The sequence below is a fragment of the Aptenodytes patagonicus genome, chromosome 6 (genome assembly GCF_965638725.1).
Source record: "Aptenodytes patagonicus chromosome 6, bAptPat1.pri.cur, whole genome shotgun sequence".
Classification (NCBI taxonomy): Eukaryota; Metazoa; Chordata; class Aves; order Sphenisciformes; family Spheniscidae; genus Aptenodytes; species Aptenodytes patagonicus.
Window position 1 is genome coordinate 23,094,487 of NC_134954.1, and position 19,251 is coordinate 23,113,737.

Here is a 19,251-nt window from a genome sequence, read left to right on the forward strand (position 1 = left end):
TCTGAGCCAGGTTACAGAAGCATCGCAAGGCTGAGCCAGCTGTCCTTGCAGCAAAGTCTCACTGTCCAGCCTGGGGAAGAGGTGAGTTTTAGGAGGGATGTGAACAAGGGGTGGGTGGGATGAGCTTGGAGCAGAGAGCTCCCAGGAAGAGCGGACATGGGGATCCCAGGGACCCGTGAGAAATGAGAGGACAGCTGGAGAGCAGTGGGGCCATGGGGGCCCTGGGGAAGAAGAGGCTCAGCTCTAGCAGAAGGTATCTAGAGAGAGGATTTTGTAAAAAAACAAACAAACAAACAAAACCCCCAAAAAACCCCCAACAACCCAACAACAACAAAACACCACAGTGGCATTTTTATAACTAGCCACTGATGAGGCAATACATAACAGCACAGCCCTGCACCCCTCACAACACCCCCAGACCTCATATCCCTCCAGTGTGGTGCCTGTGTATCAGCAAAGGGGGAAGGTCCCCATTTTGTGGCCGAGCACCTCAGCCTCCCCTGGGACAAGCAGTAGCTGAACCCACCCCAAGCCAGGCTCCATACACCCAGGCAGCTGCAGGACAACTTTAAGTGCCTAACTCAGCTTCTGCATTTGAAGCCCCACATTTGCATCGGTGCCAGGTACCTCCCACAGGCATTGGGGTTAAGGGGCCCCCCAAAACCATGCACAGAGATACCCACATCCTCCCACACCGCTGCTAGGGCTCCCATCCCCAGGAGCAAAGCATCGCCACAGGCCACAGACAGGTCTGTCACCAGCACCATGTGGGCAGTGGTGTGGCACACTAGCACCCAGTCAGGTCTGGGGGATTTTCAGAACTGACAGTCTCTTTAATTAAAAGAAAAAAGGGAGAAAACATGTCTACAAAGCAGCCCATGCCATATGGCAGGAATGGTATTTGTCTCCAGTGGTACAGGGCAGAAAGCAATTGTAATTATTCACTTTTAATTAATTCTAGTGTAGAGGAATCGGTAAAAGAGCCCATCAATGGCAGCAAATGCAGCATTGGAGGCAGCTGTTAACTCTGGGCTGCAGGGAACTACAAGCAGCCACCAAACTCAGTCCCTGTGCCCAGGCAGCACCGAGCACCCCTTGGTCACCTCTGGCACATGCTTTCCCCATCCCTCCAGAGCCACATCCAGCCAGGGGAGGCCTCAAAAACACACTGACCCAGCTCCCCAGGTACTCCAACAGGAGAGAGCACCTACCCCAGCACCAGTGCAGAGCAAACCCATTTCCTCTTGCACTTCAACAAGCAGTGAGGAAGAGTAATTCCCTTCTTTAAGACAGCCTTCACCATTAATCTTCCAGCCCATGGCAGCATACAACACACAGCATCACCTGGGTACCAGGTGCTTCCCATTGCACACAGCTAGAAGAGCAGCAACTTGAGGCCCACCACAAGCCCCCCATATGAGGGCTGAGCCAGCACCCACCTCCCTCCTGGCAGGGATTTATGGTCTGAGCCACCTGTGCTGCTTAATCAACTCATTAACCTACAAGCAGTTCCTCCTATTGTTAAGGGACAAAACAATTATAAAAAAATACATCCTGGTTATCCAGATGGGAGATTTGCTTCGCTGCTGCCCTTCATTGTTTGGAGCAGGGGAGAGTTTGGGTTTGGTCACTTCCATTAACACACACCCAAATCAGCCCAAATCTTCCCTTCCCAGTGCCCGGCAGGGCTGCAGGGCTGCCACACCATCAGGTGTCAGAACCTGCATCAGCTTCTGCCTCCATAACCCTACCGGGTCCCCGTTGGTTTGCAGAAGGGGACATGGCTCCTGTTCAATCCAAAACCATCTGCCTCCACATACGGGGTAAACTTCACCTGGTGTCTGACACCAGGCCGAGCTTACCTGCTGCATCATGCTTTAGCGAAGCTGGGATCAGCTCTAGGTGCTGACAGTTCCCCCCCACCCTGTATCCAGCCAGCCTGGAAATATCTCCAAAACAGCCTCATGTTTGATGGAGGCTAAAAACAAAGAGTTTAGGATTTTAAAGCAGTAAGTGACAGTTGGGCTGCTTGGAAGACAAAGCTGCTGAGCAGCTTTGCTTCAGTCTGAGGTGCGCTGAGCAAACACTGCTTTAAGCTTATCTACTTCCATTATTCCGATCTGTACAATGGGATCAGAATAACCATCCTTTCTACCTGTCTATCTATTCATCTATCTATTCATCTATCTATTCATCTATCTATCAGGAATGAGAGAGAGTGAGAGGGTTTTTTAAGGAAAAACATAAGTTTTAAATAAAATCTCTGCAATAACACATACAATGACTAAAACATTTTCGACTCCACACCCACAGAAGAATCATCAGGCTTAGAAGAGCTCTACAGAAATCAGATAATGCTGGTTTTTTGTTTGTTCCAACCCCAGTTTCATTGCTCTATGTCAGTGTTTTTGCCCACAGAAGCCAAACTCTACCAGAAATACAAAATCGAGGGGACGGATCCTGCATGGGTCGGACCTACCAAAGTAGCCCCGGTGGCAGGCGATCCCCAGGACCCCATTTCACAAGCCCCAGGGGCTGCTAGGGAGGGACAGTGGGTGGGGGTCCCAGGTCCACGGGGGCATCGCTCACCCCCAGTGCGGGGCACCACCAGCTGCCAGTGCCCACGCCACAGTGCCCACGGCCACGCCGACAGCCTCGGCATGAGGGAGGCGTGTGGGGGAGGCAAAACCCAGCGCTCCCCAGGCATTTCTAAGTATTCCGGCATGCGAAAAACATGTAGAGAGCAATAGATGGGGGGAAAGAGGCAGGAAATGAGAGAGGGGCTTTGAACGGAGCAGAGGGAATTGGGAAGGGCACAAAGCCAGCCCCTGGGAGAGGCATCAGCATCTTCAGGTGCAGAGACCTGCCTGCAGGTGTCTTCATGGACATCCTCCACCACCAGAAAGGAGGGGTTAGGGCACCCCAAGCATGGTGCAGCCCTCCTCGCATGCCTGCACGCACCCTCATGGGTGTGGGGGGAGCCCCAAGGCGGTGATACACCCCCCCACCCATCCAATTAAGCAAAACTGGGGAAACAATTACAAGGTTTTCCTGTAAATAAACTGCAGACAGTTTGGCTTATTGCTACAAAAATGTAAAAAAAAAGTCACTGTTCCCAAAGCTGGCGGTGGGAAAACAACGTTGCTTAGAAACATCCCCATTAGTGCTCCAGAACCATTCCTTTCTGCACAGAAAATGAATAAAATATGTAATTTGTTCCCTGAAAAATAGAGGCTGTTTCAAGTAACAACAAAAACTTGACAAAAGTAGAGATCCTGTCCAATTGCCCTCTCCCACTGCAGCTTATCCAACGTCCTTTACCTGTGACCTGCAGAGTAGGGAACAACAAAGTATAATCCCGGGCTTCGGAGCCACGCTTGGCCTTAGCACTTCTGTTGGCTTCGTACTGTATGAAACCCTCACCGGTTCGACTGTTTCCCACATTAATGAACCCTCCGTATCACACCCCGCTTCTCTCCCCCTTCAAATGCCAGAGAGAGCCACCCTGCACCCCCTGAGCAAGGGGAGCTGGTGGCGATTGCAGACCTCGACACCATCACCTGCATTAAAATGGGCAACGAGGGTAGCTGTGGCTCCCCGAATTTCCCCGCTTGTACCCAGTAAGGCAGGGTGGGACCCCCCATCCCTGCCCCGTGGGGAAGAGGCTGTCCCTCACACCAGGAGAACATCTGTGGGATCCCCAGGACACGGGGTGCCCTGGGCAAACTAGTGTGACATGGCAGGAAGGGGAAGGGACGGGCAGGAGAGGGGCCATCCCTCTCCCACCTGGTTGAGCTCTCCTCTCCGCTATCACTGAGCCTTGTCTTTCCTGAGCCTTCCTGGTGCAAAACTGTTGGAAGTTTTGGATGACATGTCTCTCAGGCGCTCCCAGAGCTGTGACATTGAAAAGACCTACCCCTCTGGCACCGACCACATCTGCAGGGCTTTTGCTCCTCTGAACTTCTCCCAAGACACACATGCAGACATCTCCTTAGCCTGGCAATGCCAAACCAGAGAGCAGCGAGGATACAGTACAGCTCGGGCTTAGCAAAGACACTCCATATTTCTGAGTGCTCTGGGAAAACACACCATCTTCTGGTCTCCTCACAAGTTTCTAAGTTGACCTGTCAGCATCTGCTCGGGCTCTGGAGCTCCCTGCCTCCCCAGGGGAAGATGCAAACTGCTTCACTGAAGGGTGCTTAGCTCCTCCTAACATCTCAGAGTCATGTAAATGCTATTTGTCACGGTTCATTGGGCTGCAACAGCCCCCAGTGTGGCTTAGTCTTGCTGTGAACTGAGGGTGAGGCAACATGGAGGTGTTAATTCTCTTCTTTAATTAACTTGGGTGGTTTCCTGCTTTTAAGGCTGGATTTCATTTTGCCTCATCCGCTCAAAAAGACCTGCAGATTTTAGACAAGCAGTAGCTGCCCCTCAGCAAGCTCTGATGGCAGGAGGTTGTCTCTAAGTGGTGTGGGTGGGAAGAGAGAAAAATAATGGTTTCTCTCTCCCATTTTGCGAACAAAACACTTCACAACACGCACAGCAGTTTCCACTAAATTACCGCCCGTATTAGCAGTAATTGCAGTGATGATGCAGAACCGCAGCTTTCCACTGTTTTATGTATTTTAAACCCGTTCATTTTTGTAGAGATAACAAGGTGAGGAAGGTCTGTGTGCTGCTGGGACACCTGCACATCCTCAGCAAGCTTTGGCTACGGGCAGGTGCAAATCACTGTACCCTGCTTCATTTGGGGTAATTCTACAAAAATCAGGGCAATGCCTCACCAGCTGCATTCACTGCTTTCTGTTGATGCTTTCAACCACATGTCAAGTCAGCATCACATTCTACCTAGAAAATGGTTTATTACAGGATGGGGTTTAAAACCTTAGTCCTTGGAAAGCAAGAATGGTGATTTTTAAACAAAGTTCTACTGATTATCTTTCCTTACTCAAATACAAACTACCTTCCTGTTTGTCCTGCAGAAATATTCCCCGTTTCTAAATAGAAGTTGTTTCACCCTAATATGAGTTGAAAGATCACCCGAGCCACCCCATACAGGCACGTCGGAGCAGCACAGAGGCTCCTGGTGACACAGGAGGGACAAAGGGGGACAGGGTGGCTTTGGGGTTTCCTCTGGGAAAAACATCTTTTGGAGCACCGGGCAGGCTGGAGGCAAGCTCAGCCCTGCCGCCGCAGCTGGGGCAGGCCAGACACGGGCGCTTTTGCCCACCACCCACCAGAGACACCCCCAGCTGAGACAGCCCCGCGGTGCCTGGCTGGGCCCATGGTGCCTGGCTGTGCCCATGCCAGGCAGCCCATGGCTGTGACACCTTCGGATGCTCAGACCACGGTACCGCATCTGAGTAAAGGCTCTGTGCGTGGGCAAGAGTCAAGGACAGCTTCTTTGCCGTAAAGCTGCGGCAAAGACAGAGAGAGTCCTGGCTCTGATGAAGTACTGACACTTATGCAAAGCATAAAGTCTCAGGAAATTTTTCACTCTATTTTCAAATGATAAGAAGCATAGACGAACATGCAAAGCTGTAGCAAAAGCTGGACCAGCGTAGATGGCCCAACAGATACTTGAGTGAGCTAAAAACACAGATTTGTTTCCTTGGCTGAGCACATACATTCTTAAATTTACTTTAATGTTCAATCTTACGCTTGCTATGTTTGACTGTGCTTATGTTTGCTGCTTTGCAAACTGCTTTGTAATCTCTTCTACCTAAGATGTTATAAAAATAAAATAGGATTTGATTTGAATCACGCACATCCGCAGTAGCATGGTGAAGGTACACCAGGAGGAATGCTGCTTTTCTAAGCTATTTCAGAGTGGAAGTGGATGGACGACATGGTCCCAGGCACTCCTCTGAGCATCTTCCTTCCTGTCTGGATTTCTGCAGCGATGTGGCAGGTGGTGGCTGCCCTGTGGTCCCCGCTACAGCAAAAGAGGGTTTGGGGGAGTTGGTGACTATCCCCACCACTGCAGCAGTGATGTTAAGTATTAGGTCAATGATACAAAATAGGAAAAAAAACCTGTTACTAGTGGAATAACTGCAGAGGCAAAACAGGACAGTATTGATCAGCTGAAAAACAACAGCAGCGAAGCCAGGAGGTGGGTCCTGGGCAATGGAAAACTCGGCTTGGTGGCAGGAGGGGCAGCCAGCCCAGGGGTGGACAGCGTGAAGGGACAAGCAGGTGCCTAAAGGGCATCTGGCCCCTGTTTCTTGGCTCTCTTCGCACTTTCCAACTCATCTCCCATACTCGTAGGGCCACCGGGTGCGTAGGTGGTCGCTTTAGCTGAAATTCCCCAGAATTTTTTTGGCTGCATCCTCAGAAAAGTTGCAGATGACGCATTAAAATGTAGATAAGGCAAAATAGATGGGCCGCAGCCAAGCGCAGGGGCTGCCGCGCGTGGCTCTGGCAGACGTGCCGACGTGCTCAACCTCCCCATGCGGGATCTGTGCCATGAATGAGGCTCCCGCATGCGATGCCCCTGCCCACTCCCTCCCTCCTGCCCAAGCTCCCGGCAAGCCCATCTGAGAGGCAGTCTGCCAGGCAGCTGGGTGCCGGCACTGGAACAGAGCCGCTTGCCACCCCGGGCTGCAGCTGGCCACCAGGGACACATGCTGCCCGGGTGGCCTCTTGCCTGCAGCTGGAACAGAAATGGTTGCGGAGAGTTTGCTGTGACAGCAGCAGCTGCGCATCTCTATTCCCAGAGCTGCCCTATCAGGGAGCTGTGGGGTGGGGATGCCAGAACAGGAGCAGTGCTGGTACTGGCGTTCCCGGGGGAATAGCTGCGCCGGCAGGGCCCCGATTCCAGCAACTGTATCCTGGAACAGTCCACAGCCCACGGCTTTCCTGCCCCCACCACATTTCGTCAGCCGTGGGACCCAAGGACAAAAGAGAGGAAAAGAAAAAGTATTTGTCATTCTGCAGTGATGCTTTTAAAGTGCAGAATTTCAAATGTCTGAGGGAATTACGTTATCCTTGTAAAAAAAAATTTTGCAGTTCCTAAAGGATTTGAATGAATCAAGTTATTTCCAGAAATAAGAGAGGACCAGGGAGCACTCCATCACATCTGTGCACAGGTTATCTACTGCTTCCCCCAATCACCCTTCAGTGGTACCCAACCCCACGGTACTACAGGTCTCAGAGGGTTGGACAAAGATCCGGCAAAGCTGGAACATGTGCCTAAACCTGTTATGATGTCCAGGTCAATTGCATTTTATTCATGTAGGAAATCAGTAAGCAAATCATACCTGTGTGTAGGATGCTGACTATACTGTCACTAGTCAGCACATCCCATAGGGTCATAAATAATAGATGCCAGTTTCTCTCATTTCGGTACTATTTCAGACTGAAAGAGGCAAAATAATAAATTTAAAACCCCGTCACTGCTTTTTCTTTCCCCATCTGTTGACCCACCTTGGAAAGTATTAGTCACTAAGCTGAAGTGATTGAAAAAGCTGAAACTGGAAAACACGTATTTTCTCCCCAGGCAGGAGAGGCTAATTCTGACAAAATCACAAGACTAACAAACAGGAAGGAATCTTAGCAGCCCTGGACAAACGCTGGGCGCTCAGTGCAGCCATAAGCAGGTCTGCCCTGTCTGCAGTCAGGAGCATCCCACAGCGGGGTTGGCCTGGGAAGGGGAGCCTTTCACTTTGGAGGGGCAATTTATTCTTGCATAAATATTTAGGTAAAAGCTATTTGCATGAACTATTCTAAAAATAAGCAGGCTGAGGCAGGGAGACCACTGTGAAAAAAACCTGAATTTTTATTTTAATTGCTGTGTGGGACTTTTACCCCTTCAAAGAGAAAGGATTTTTTTTACAGATTTTAAGTACTTCTGAAATTGGTTGCAGTACAGTTTCGCAGCCGGTGCAGCTGAAGCTGTGACCAGGCAGTGCTTGGTTTTCTAGCAAATGTAATGCCAACAGGAAAATATAGGTACGCCATAAAAGTTTTATAACTTCATACCCAGAATATTTCTAAAGCAGCTTGTTTACATACAGGGCACATTTTTTATGATGACTTACACAACCCCTTCGCAAACAGTGTGCAAGCTGGGCGTATGCACAGGCAATCCTAACAGCCTCAGCCCGGCTATCACCTCTCTCATGCCCTTTCTGTGCGAGAAGGCCATCTCATCTATTGAATCTGAGGTTCTGCAGATGCATTACATCCAGATGAATTTAAGCTGCTGGCAGGCCCTGCAATAGACTCTCACACCGCTGTTGCGTGCTTTAAACAAAAACTAGGCATCAAACATGCATGAGCTTTCCTCTTTGGGAGCTGCTATAGGCAAGGCAACAGGACCTCATTGGGGTGCCATGTACAAAAGGCCTCCGGAAACTTCAGAGCCTTATTTTTCAATACACTGCTTCTGCTTCTCAAGCCCTGTGTCCCATCAATTATTTCTGTTTGTTCTCTGAGCAGAGCTTTGCCAGAAAATAGCTCCCAAAACTCTTTAGCATAGTGCCTGCAGAGCCCTTACCGAGCACCCGGCCACACCAGGCAAGGCATCTCAGACATCAGGCACTGCTCCCCACTCCCACCCGCCCACCAGGAGGTTTTATTGGGCTACAAAAATAGTTTCAGAAACATTTCTAATATATTTGGATACCATGAGGAGCAAGTCTTGGTTTGCTGAAGGGACAATGCTGCATCTCCTGCAGGGGATGTTGCTGTGGGGAACAGCAGGGGCATCGCTGCAGGACAACAGTGCTGTGTGTCCCACCAGCCACCCAGAGTGACCCAGCAGATGGCAGACAGGGCACAGCCTGCCCCAAAAGGCTGCAATCTCTCCTACATGCCCAGAGCCACCTTGCTTTCATGGAGGCTGCTGTATTCCTTCATCCTCTCTGCCTCCTCCGGAGAGGTATACAGTGAGCACAACAGCAGAGGACATGGATAGAGAGCAGCTTCTGATCAACTTCTGAAAGGGGTTTGTTCACGAGTAAATACCTTTGAACCCCTCCAGAGGCTCCCACCAAACACTGCTCTGACTCCTGCAGAGTGATGGGAAGCATCGCCTGGACCACCCCGAAGAACAGGAATGGGATAAGGGACATGGTAGCCAAATCCCTCTGTGCATTAGCAAGATCCATCCAAACTATCCACTGGCTTTACATCAGGTATCTACCCACCACTAAGCACCACCAGAACTTGGTTTGTTGGATATTTTCCAAATACTGAAACACATGGAAGTTTTGCTGGAGCAGGAGCTGTAGAAACAGCTCCATGGAGCCTTCCCTCTCCTGCCACACTTCTCCACACATGCTGAACCCCAGGCAAAGGGGAGATGTCCACTGACTTGTAGCAGGGAAAATGTCACCCCAGCTTTAACCTCTGGGATCTCACTGAGTCGCATGTAGAGCATTTTCTTTCCTTACTGAGAATTAATTTCTTAACAAACATGTTCTACAGATGGTGTTTTATAATGTTAGTCTAAAATAAAAATAAGTGTGCTCAAAATTCAAATTGGATTTTGCCAAAGCAGCCATGCTAAAATAATACATTTTAAATATCTTAAACCGTGCGCTTCACAAGTAATTAAATTAGCAGTGTTTCTGCATTACATCTTTTCGTCCATCCATTTAAGCATTAGATTAATGTTGTCATGCAGATTTTAAATGGAAAATATCACGCTGCGGGGAATGGTTCGGGACAGGCAGAGCGGAGCAGGGTGAGTTTTAGCAGCCAGTTGGTCAGGAACCTGCTTCAGCCACCGCCGCGAGCCAGGGAGCTGCCACATGCTGCTTCATGCCAGGGGGACAACCACCAGCCACCACTGCCCCAGGAGAGTGGACCCCGGGTCCAGGTGGCACAGGGAGCAGCAGTGCTGTGACAGCCACCCACTGGTGATGGGGACAGCTGCCCAGGCTGCTCCCGTGCCCTTGCACTGCTGCCCTGTGCCCTGCACGGCTCGGCCACTGGCAAGCTTCAAGAGGCTATGCAGCTCATCACCAGAATACGATTGCATTATTTAAAAGCTTCCTTAAAATAACATCATTTTGCTTCTGCTTAACAAAACCGACATGAAAATCATGCTCTTCAAAACACCATTTGTCCTTGAATTCAATCTTGTTCTCCTTAGCTCATCGCTCTCTCTTGGGATAAAAATGGGGGGGCGGGAATTGACGGCAGACCAAGCCCTGGCTTGTTGCTGTGCTCCCCCCCAGTGTCCCCCAGTGCCACCAGCACCACAGTACAGTGTTCCTGTCCCCAGTGTGATGCAGAGGCCGGGACAGGTGATCTGGCATCCCCAGACCTTGCTCCATGGGGAACGGAGGACACCGCGCTGGGGGATGAGAAACAGCTTGCACGCCACGCTCGCCAGGGAATTGGGGACTACAGTGGCATAGCTGGGCAGAGATTATGTCAAATGCTGACACCAGTCCTCTGTATAACAGTCCCCACTCTGCTCTAATGCACGAGCCAGCACCGCCCCGACCAGTTGTGTATTTCTCCCTAAGCTAGACCTCACTGGAGGATATATAATTAAGCTGGTGGACAGATGTTTTCAAAATGCCTAATAAGTTAGAAATATTTTAATGAAGAATATTAGAATACTTGGAAATAACACTAAAAATCAATTTTTCAGTTAACTGAAGTTGATGTAGAAGGTTCTTGGTCTGGTTGGGTCTCCAGCAGAGAGAGGGGAGAAGGAGAAACCCTGAGCGGAAGAAATCCCTTCGCTGCATCCAGGGGAATGGAGAGCAGGGCAGAGCCTGCAGACACAGCAGGCTGGGCAGTGCTCCTCCGGCAGCAAAGCCACCAGTGGAGAGCTGGGAAGCAACCTTGCTCAGTAGGGCAGGCACCACCTGGGCAGCCTGCTTGAAAAAAAAAGATGATTTTGCTCTATCGGAAACCTAGGAGAGGAGATACATTTGCAGTGCTTACACTCAGCAAGACGTCTGCAAAGTCGTCATTTACTGATGACATGAAAGCCAGGGAGTGAGCATACCTTTGACTAACTCCACGCACTACCATATCTTCCACATTTACACAGTAAGTAAATGTGTATTCAAATCTAAAGCTCACTTTGTCTATGCTGGTTTTAACATCGCAATGTTAAACATGGCTTTTGCATCAATGTAATGAGATAAGAAAAATCCAAACCACACTGAACCCACAGCCTTACTTAGCAGCTACAAACTCCTGGAGAGCCACTAGGAATTTGAGCAGCACAAATCAGCACAGATTTTGTTTACTCAACTGGTTCCTTTTTCTTCTTCTTTGAGTTATTCCTGCCTTCTTTGTAGCCATTTTAAGCTACAGTCCTGGGGGAAAATGCATTGTGAATTCAGTGTAAATCCATTCTGTTCACTGGATTGGTCTTAATTTACAGCAATAAAATGAAGATCAGACAATAAGCCATAAAAATCAACCTGATGTGGAGAGCTACTGAAATAATATGTAATTTTATATCAAAATAATTGTACCATTTGCATGTGAGTACTTAAAAGTACTCGTAGTTGCAGCAAGACTTAAATAAACCAGGGATTCCTAAATACATGAGGTAGTTATTATGGTTAATGCTTGTAGTATGATGCAAGGAAAAAGAAGACTCAAGTCCTGAAATACTGCAAAGAAATTTATCTTCTGTTTCCAAACTAATCTTGCAGCCCAAACTGACCCCTGTGTTTTTCCAAACCTGGCAGGTTGGAAGTTTGCTTTTGACTCCCGTAAGCCTACACTTACACCGGCTGTACAGCCAGGCATGTTGCATGGGATCTGCATACAAAGCGTGCTTTATAATGCAATTCGAGCGTTAATAATACCATGCTTCTACATAAGAAATTTGCACTTTAATAAAAGCAGTGCAATTTTTGCTTCTAGCTCACAGGTGACCTGGGGTATGTTCAAAGGAGTGGAAGAAACCGCTGGCGATCACAGAAGTGAAAGTCATTTTCCTGATGGTAATCACACGTCTCAGACATGGCTCTGGGTCGTTGCAGGGCTCCATCCCCCACAGGCAGCAGTTCCTCCTCCTCTGCAAGTGCTCAGCAGCTGTGCCAAGAACCTCTCCAGGGAGGGGGAATGGCTGCAGGATGTTTCCCAGGAGCAGGTTTGCATTTCTTCCTTCTCGGATGACCCTGGGAGGGAAGGTGCTCCAGAGCATCGCTCCCCTCTGGGCTGGGACCTGCCAGCCCGCAAGGACGAGGAAGGGTTGAGTTAACCATAGGATTGAGAGTTTTATACTTGTTACATACCTTAATTACGTTTGCCAGCAGATATTTATTTAGGTAGAAAAGTGGGACGAGGAATTCTTTGTGCCATAGTATTTTTATTGTGCCTTTTAATGTCTGTAATTGGTGCATAGAGCCAATGGAGCGCTGCTTTGACCCTCGCTAAGTCAAGCACGCGGCCACCTTTCCAGGAGGGGGAAGAGAGACATCCCACTGGAGCCACCGGAGAAACACACCCACCACTGCGATGCAATGCATTAGCAGCTCTTTATTAATGCGCTTCAACAAGAACCCACAATTTCAGGCACACAGTGAAGAAAAATGCCTTCAAACTGTAGAGGAATTTTTAGCCATCAGGATGTAATGACCTCTGCTGGAATGTGGCCAGGGCACTGCCACAGTGTCACCGGGGACACTGGAGCATCCCACAGCCTGGATCCTGGCAAGCAGCAGCACCCAGGCAGCGAGCCAGAAAAAATCCCAAGTAAGAAAAAGATTGACCGGGCCACCCTGCACCAGGCTTGCTATAAGCGCAGGCACCCACGATTTCGAGACGTACCCATTGCTGTAGGAGAAGGGAGCAGACAGGCAGCAGCACCGCATGTCCGGCCAGCTTGGTCTCCTCCAGACCCTTCATGCGCATTCAGGTTCATGCCGGTGCTTTGCCCTCCAGAGCAATGGCTGGTGCTGAGCAGGTAGTTGAGCACTGCAGCATCAGCACCGGGGAGAGCTTGGCACCTCCCGGGTGGCCAGGAAAGGTCTTTGGTAAAGCAGCTCCAGACCTTGCAAAATGAGACACGCAATCCTTGCACATCCAGTGCTCGGCAACTGCAACGAACACCATTTCCCCTACAGCACCTGCAGCAGCAGGGCAGGTCCCCATGCAGACCTGACCGAGCAGGGACGAGGTTCCCAGGCTGGCCCCCCAACACGGGCTGTAATTGCTGCTGCCTCCTTACAGCTTTGCTAGCCATCACTAACACCCATCCTCAGGGACCTCCACGGCGCAGGCAGGAGCCCCAGCGTTGCAGTGGCATGGGCATGGTGGCCATGAGTGGCTCATGAGATGGGGCTGGGCATCCCACATCGGGCGGGAGGGATGGGTTTCCCCTCCAGGGGCCAGTGCCCGGCCTCTCCACAACTTGCCCCAGGCTCCATGCTGGCCGCAGGGTCAGCACGGACTATTGACTCCACCAGCTTGCCTTTGCAGTTAAAAAATTTTTTGTTTAGGCTCGCACTGGAGTTAATGGCTAAAGCTGCCACCATCAATTATTTATGAACACAAAAGATAGTTGAGCTTTGTAAATTGGGTCCCTCGTGCCCATGCGCGGGCAGAGCTCTCATCAAGGGCTATTTTTGAACTGCTGGCAGCCCCGAATTGGCAGCACAGTGAATGGAGCCAGAGCTGAGCCCTGAGCCCTGTGTGGCTCAGCTCCCTGCCATGTCCTGGGCATGGACCAGGCTCGCTGGGAGCCAGGATGCTCTGGGGCAAGGTTTTGCCTTGCTGCATGCATGATGGCAAGGCTGCCAGTATGAGCATGGGAAGGCTGGTACAAGTCTCAGTTTGAGAAGTTGTTCTTTGTGGTAGCCGTGGCACATCCCAAATAGCCCTGCACACCAGGATCAGGGCTGGATCCATTTTACTGACAGCTTGAATTAGGCTGACAATAAATTAAAAAAAAATATGGCAAATTAGGAGGGAGAAGAACCCAGGCTGTGACCTTCTGATGGTCCAAAGCAGGTGAAGACCCAGCCTGCCAGCCCTCCTCCCATGCTGCGCATTGGAGGGATGCAAAAATGCATCCTTTGTTTTCAGCAGTGGTGCGGCAGATTGCAATTTTCCAAGCCAAGCACTGCAACTACATCATTTTCAAGGAGAGACTTGAAGTGATCCCAAATATTCTCCTCGAGCATCTGGGCGGGCACACCAGTGGGACTGATCTGGAGCATTAAAAAGGATAAAAGGGAACAGCCCCTCTCCCCGTTTGCCTTCTGCACACAGGAGGCAGCTGAGGCTGTCCCCGGCGGTGAAAGCAGAGGTGATGGCTGGGGAGGTCCCATCTGGCTGATGCCACAGTCTGACAGGGAAGCAGCGAAACAAGATTTAGTGAAGGAAAAGCAGAGGTTTGCTCCCGTGAGCACCGCAAGAACGCACCTGAGTCCTACTATTTGCATATGTTCCTCAATGAACATATTTATTCCTGTAAACTTTGCCTTTTATATTCCAATTCAGTCTCTGAGCTGGAGCAGGTCCAGAAACATGTCGTTTGATGAAAGTCCCCGAGCTGGTTCCTCTCCCGCCCCCACCCCTGTCACAGGCATAGTCGCTGTCTCTATCTTTTACATAATCCCACTGGCATCAGGAGTGCCTGGCAGCCGGGGGAGGCAGCGCTGGGGTCGGGAAGCATCCTGGGAGTGGTGCGGGAGCTGCGGGGCAGCCCTGCCAAGGGGGCGGCAGCATCGCTTAGGGTCTAAGGGGGGAGTGGTATTTTTAGCGTAAAACAAGGGGCAGCTTAGCTAGCATATCATTTTAAGCAGCACACATGGTATAGCTTAGCACCAGGGACACAATTCAAGCAGAAAATTAATTGGGAAGGACTTCAGCTTCAAATGTAAGGGAGCTGAGGATGTTACAGGATTATTGTTACAGCCATTGGAAAAAGCCTTTGGCTTCTCTGGGCACTGGATTTCCCTCAGACTGAGGAACCAGGCCCAGAAATGAACACAAAATATCAGCTCCATCGCCGTTGGTAGGAGTCTTCCCTAACTAAAGGTTATCTCAATTCAGCAGCATCACAGCTGAGCCTGGAGGTTTACTCAGCTCTTCCTCCAAATTCCCCTTCACTTCTTCTCTTGGGGGAGAAATCAGCTCTAGATATGGAGATCTGGGAGCAGAAACAGGGATTAGTCATAAAGATAGAACATCAGCCTTGTCACAAACAAGATGCTATTCCTGAGGTCTCAGGCAGCCAAAGCCAGGGGAGCCGTCAGGGCTGTGCTGAACACCGCAGGAGAATTCAGCCCTCGGTATTGAAACCTTATCTAGAAATAAGCCAGAAAGGATTTACAAAGGCCCAACTTTGGAGGCTGCAGGAGTGTTTGTGTCATGTGGGTAGCAAAGAATTGCAATTACCCAGCTTGTCGGTACATCGATAGAGCCGGGAGCCCGCGGGAAATCAGCAAAGATAACTGCTGGCCATTAGTACACAGCGTCCGTAAACCTAACGAGCAGAAGCCACAACTTGGTAACAGATCATGTCTCTGAATGACATGATCAAAGACACGTCTCCCACAGATGTGCTTACGGGGGAAACTGAGGCAGGGAGGTGCAACGGCTTAGACAGGGCTGCAGGAGAGGAGAGGGCTCACAGGGAGCTCCCAGCTGGCACCGCTCCACCAGCCCCTACTCCACCGGGAGGCTGCGGGCATCTGATTAAAGGACAAGTTATATTGATTTTGAGAGTTGCCTCTCTTTGGGCAGGACCCACCGCCATCCCCCAAACACCACCCTCCCCGCAGCTGGGGCCAGCCTGCAGCGCCCGGGATCCGGGGCTGCTGCCCCCTGGGAGCCCCCCCAGAGCACTGAGCCTGCCCCACCACACCACCCCCCAGCACCCCGTCAGGCTGGGAGCTGGCTCCGGGAGATATTAATCAGTATTTCTGCTCTCACCACAGGCTCGCCACGGGAGCGCCACCCAGACCGCTTCTGCTGCCAACACCGTGCCAGGGAGCAAGCAGCGGGAGTGTGCAACACTCCTGCTAAAAGTTGGTCATGGCTGAATGACATAAACAAGCAGTCAGAAAGGCCAGGCTTCCACTCATGCAAAGCCTCCGCGTTATTTATCAGCCCTTCAGACAACTCACAGCAAATTACATCTGAGCATCCCATTCACTCTGCTTCCATACGTCCCGTGGTTCCTGGAGAGTTAATATTGAAATTTTCATAACTACAGAATTGCCTAAACCAAGCCCTGTGCTGAGCTGCACGCATGCTTGAATTTCATGTAGTGGTGCTAAAGCCAGCTTGGCTTTGCATCAGTCCCAATGACCGTAAAATCAGCGTAACTGCAAAACTGCATCCTCACCCCATGCCACTCCCCCAGAGCTGGTACGGCTGGCTACGCGGGAGCACCAGCCGTTATGTGGTGGGTTGGGAACAAGCACGGCTAAAGTTGCCTGGAGCCCTGCGTCCCTCCCTGCCCTCCCCACACCCTGCCCATGGAGACCCCCTCACGCCAGCCGCCAGGCTGCTCTGCACAGGGCTGCTCATGGAGGCAGCAGCTCTGCCTCGGGCAAGGTGTGCAGAGTGTCCTCAGGCTGTTCCCTTCTCCCAGTTCCAATAACGTCACCCATTAGTGGCTGAAAGGGACATCCTGAACAGGCAAAAGCCAACCGCCAAAGTCATAGAAATCCTTCTCATTTTCAGCTGAAGGCGTGACAGAGAGGCTTATCAGCTGCCCGCACCGAGCACTTCAGACTGAAGTCACAGCCGTTCATTATTTTTCCTGCCTAGGGTAGGAGTAATAAAAATTTGTAAGATGCATGAGGCATTTTATAAGAATGCCCATGATTTTTTTTTTCTACATTTCACCTAAAATTGGCTTTGATTTCATCTTCACTACGTGAACCAGGTGAAAAGTCAGTAAGCGATCACCATGATGAAATGGTACCCAAGGCAGACACTTCTTTTCGCTCCGTACAACATACTGCAAATGAACTTTTCCTGTCCAGCCTCAAACATGCTTTGCTAATTGATTTTTCTGCTCATTAGTACCAATATAAGTTATATTGAGCACTTAATAGAAACCATCTTAACACCACTGTCGTAAATTCACAATGTTGTATATAATCTAGCCAGGCAAGTGTTTTTTGTGTAAAATCACAAATACATATGCCTGCAAAAACATTAACACCCAAACGCTATTCAGTTATGCACAAGTTTAAAAATCTATTAATAACCTTAGTAGAGAGCTCCTCTGCAAAATCAGATGCATCCAGGCAGGCAATTCTTTAGAGGCAAAGTAAAGAGCTATTGCACTGCAACATAACAAAGAACGATACCATGACCATACCTATATTTCATGCCTGTTTGCTTTGCGGTGGATTCTTTTAATGAAATGTGGTGCTGAGGGGTAAATGTCCCCAGACTGCGAGCAATAATAGCCACTGTCCGAAATTTTGCCCGGGCTGCATTCACTACGTTTGGGGTAGTGGTGTTCTGCTTGCTGATGAGTCTGTCTTCACCATTTCGACTCTTCAAGTTGTGCTCTGTGCAGGCGATGGACACTTGCATTGCGCCCTCGGTACACCTTTAGTCACCGTCCAGGTCGCAGCCAGAGCCTCCGGCCACCCTGATGTGGGCTGCAGGCTGCCCAGCAGCGCAGGGCTCGGTCCCAAACACTGCTGAGGAAACCTGCCGACCTTGAACTCACAGAAGTAGCCGAGGCAGCAGGGGGTCACCAGGAAAGCCGGGCTGCGTGCCTGCGATGCCAGGAGGAGAGAAGCCCCGAACTTGACAAAGCAATTGCAAGAGCCGATTTCAGCTCGCTCTCAGATCTCCCCTTGCAATATTTGCTGCTGCTTAGACAAAAGCATCCATCCAGTCAGGTGCTTTCAGAAACATAAAGCTGTTCCTTCATGATGAACCGTCAGCAGCAGCCGCCGCTCTGTCTTGATGCAGGCTTGCTTCTGGTTGCCGGTTTTAAATCAACGCAGGCATGCTGCAAGTGCTGGCTCCAGCACCCGCTGGACCACGAACTGCTGAACAGGCAGCCTTGCCGGCTGAAGAACCATCGACTCGCCAGCCAGCCTCTAAGGACCAGCAATATCCATCAGTTCTCCTTTGCCCAGATGCAGCAGTCCGCTACATCCCACCCATCGCAGCCCGCCCGAGCGCCGGGGCTGGCAGCGGGCGCGGGGGGCGGCGCGGCCCCGGCTCTGCAGCGGCTCCCGGGATCGCCCTGTCAGGAGCCTGCGGGAAGCATGGGAACGGGCCTCCTTTGTGCTCAGAGGGAAGGCAGGCGCTTCAGGCAGATGCCTCCCGTCAAAATAGCTGCCAGCATCGCTTAGCAAAGAGAGGACCTCTTATAGCGAGGAACAATTCAATGTTAAAATGGGCTAATTATGAAAAAAAAAAAGGGGGGGGGGGAGGGGAAGAAAAATCGCTCTGCTACAGTGTGCCAGAGAGTTAAGACATTAATCCCGTGTTTCTGGCACCCGGAGCCGCCGCCTGCAGACCCACGTTCGCAGCAGTGCCAGGGTTAATCCCTTCTCCCCCCCAGCAGCGCCAGCCAAATAAACCGCAGCGCGAAGTCTTTGAACCAAACCATCCCCATCCCTTGCTGCAGTCTGGGCTGCAGTCGAAGCAGGGAGCTCGGCTCCGAGCCGGCAGCTTGCTGGTGCCCACCGCCGTGTGCCGCCTCTCCCAGGGCTCTGGCTTTGGGCGCTGAGGGCAGGGGCAGCCCAGGGACCCCTGGGCTGGTGAGCTGCTCACCAGAGCAGTGGGAGGGCGAGGCAAGGATGGGGGCGGTTTGGAGTCACCCCCAGGACCCCTGCCCATCACTGCCACCCAGCAGAGCAGCCCTGGGGGAGGACAGGCAGTGGGGGGTGGTGAGCAACGGTTTGGGCATGCCCTAGGTGCAGACCCATGGGAGAGGGTGCTCATGGGGTGTGCATGGGTGGCAGTGCAGAGCAGGTGGGTGGGTGGGTGAGGGCTGGGGCTGCGGTCACCCGCTGTCCTTTCCCCAGCCCTGCACAGGCTGGTGGGAAATGGTCTACAAGAGTTCCCCACACGCCACTCCTAAATCTGCCCTCAGACTCCCAGGAGGGCTGGGGTGAGGGTGTGGGCACCTCTGGAGGCCCTCTCACCCACCTCCTGCTCATTGGCCAGGCTGCCCAGGATCCTGTCCCGTTGGGGTGTGAATAACTCCGAGGCTGGAGACCCCACAGCCTCCCCAGTGACCTGCCAAGCTCTCTCCTGCTCAAGGCATGTGAAGGTGGAGCAGGAGCAGTGGCAAGAAGAGAGAAGCTGGAGGTGCTGATGTGGCGATGACAACCT

General features: G+C 51.1%; 1 protein-coding gene across 1 annotated transcript in view; it reads right to left on the minus strand.

Moving 5' to 3' along the window:
- The window catches only part of KCNAB1 (potassium voltage-gated channel subfamily A regulatory beta subunit 1), a 53,435-nt gene extending 35,122 nt beyond the window's left edge, over positions 1–18,313 (minus strand). The window contains exon 1 of the mRNA XM_076341485.1: positions 17,267–18,313. Within this exon, the coding sequence (XP_076197600.1) occupies positions 17,267–17,487 (221 nt within the window). The 5' untranslated portion in view covers positions 17,488–18,313. The remainder of the gene's footprint in view (positions 1–17,266) is intronic.
- Between the last annotated feature and the right edge of the window lie 938 nt (positions 18,314–19,251).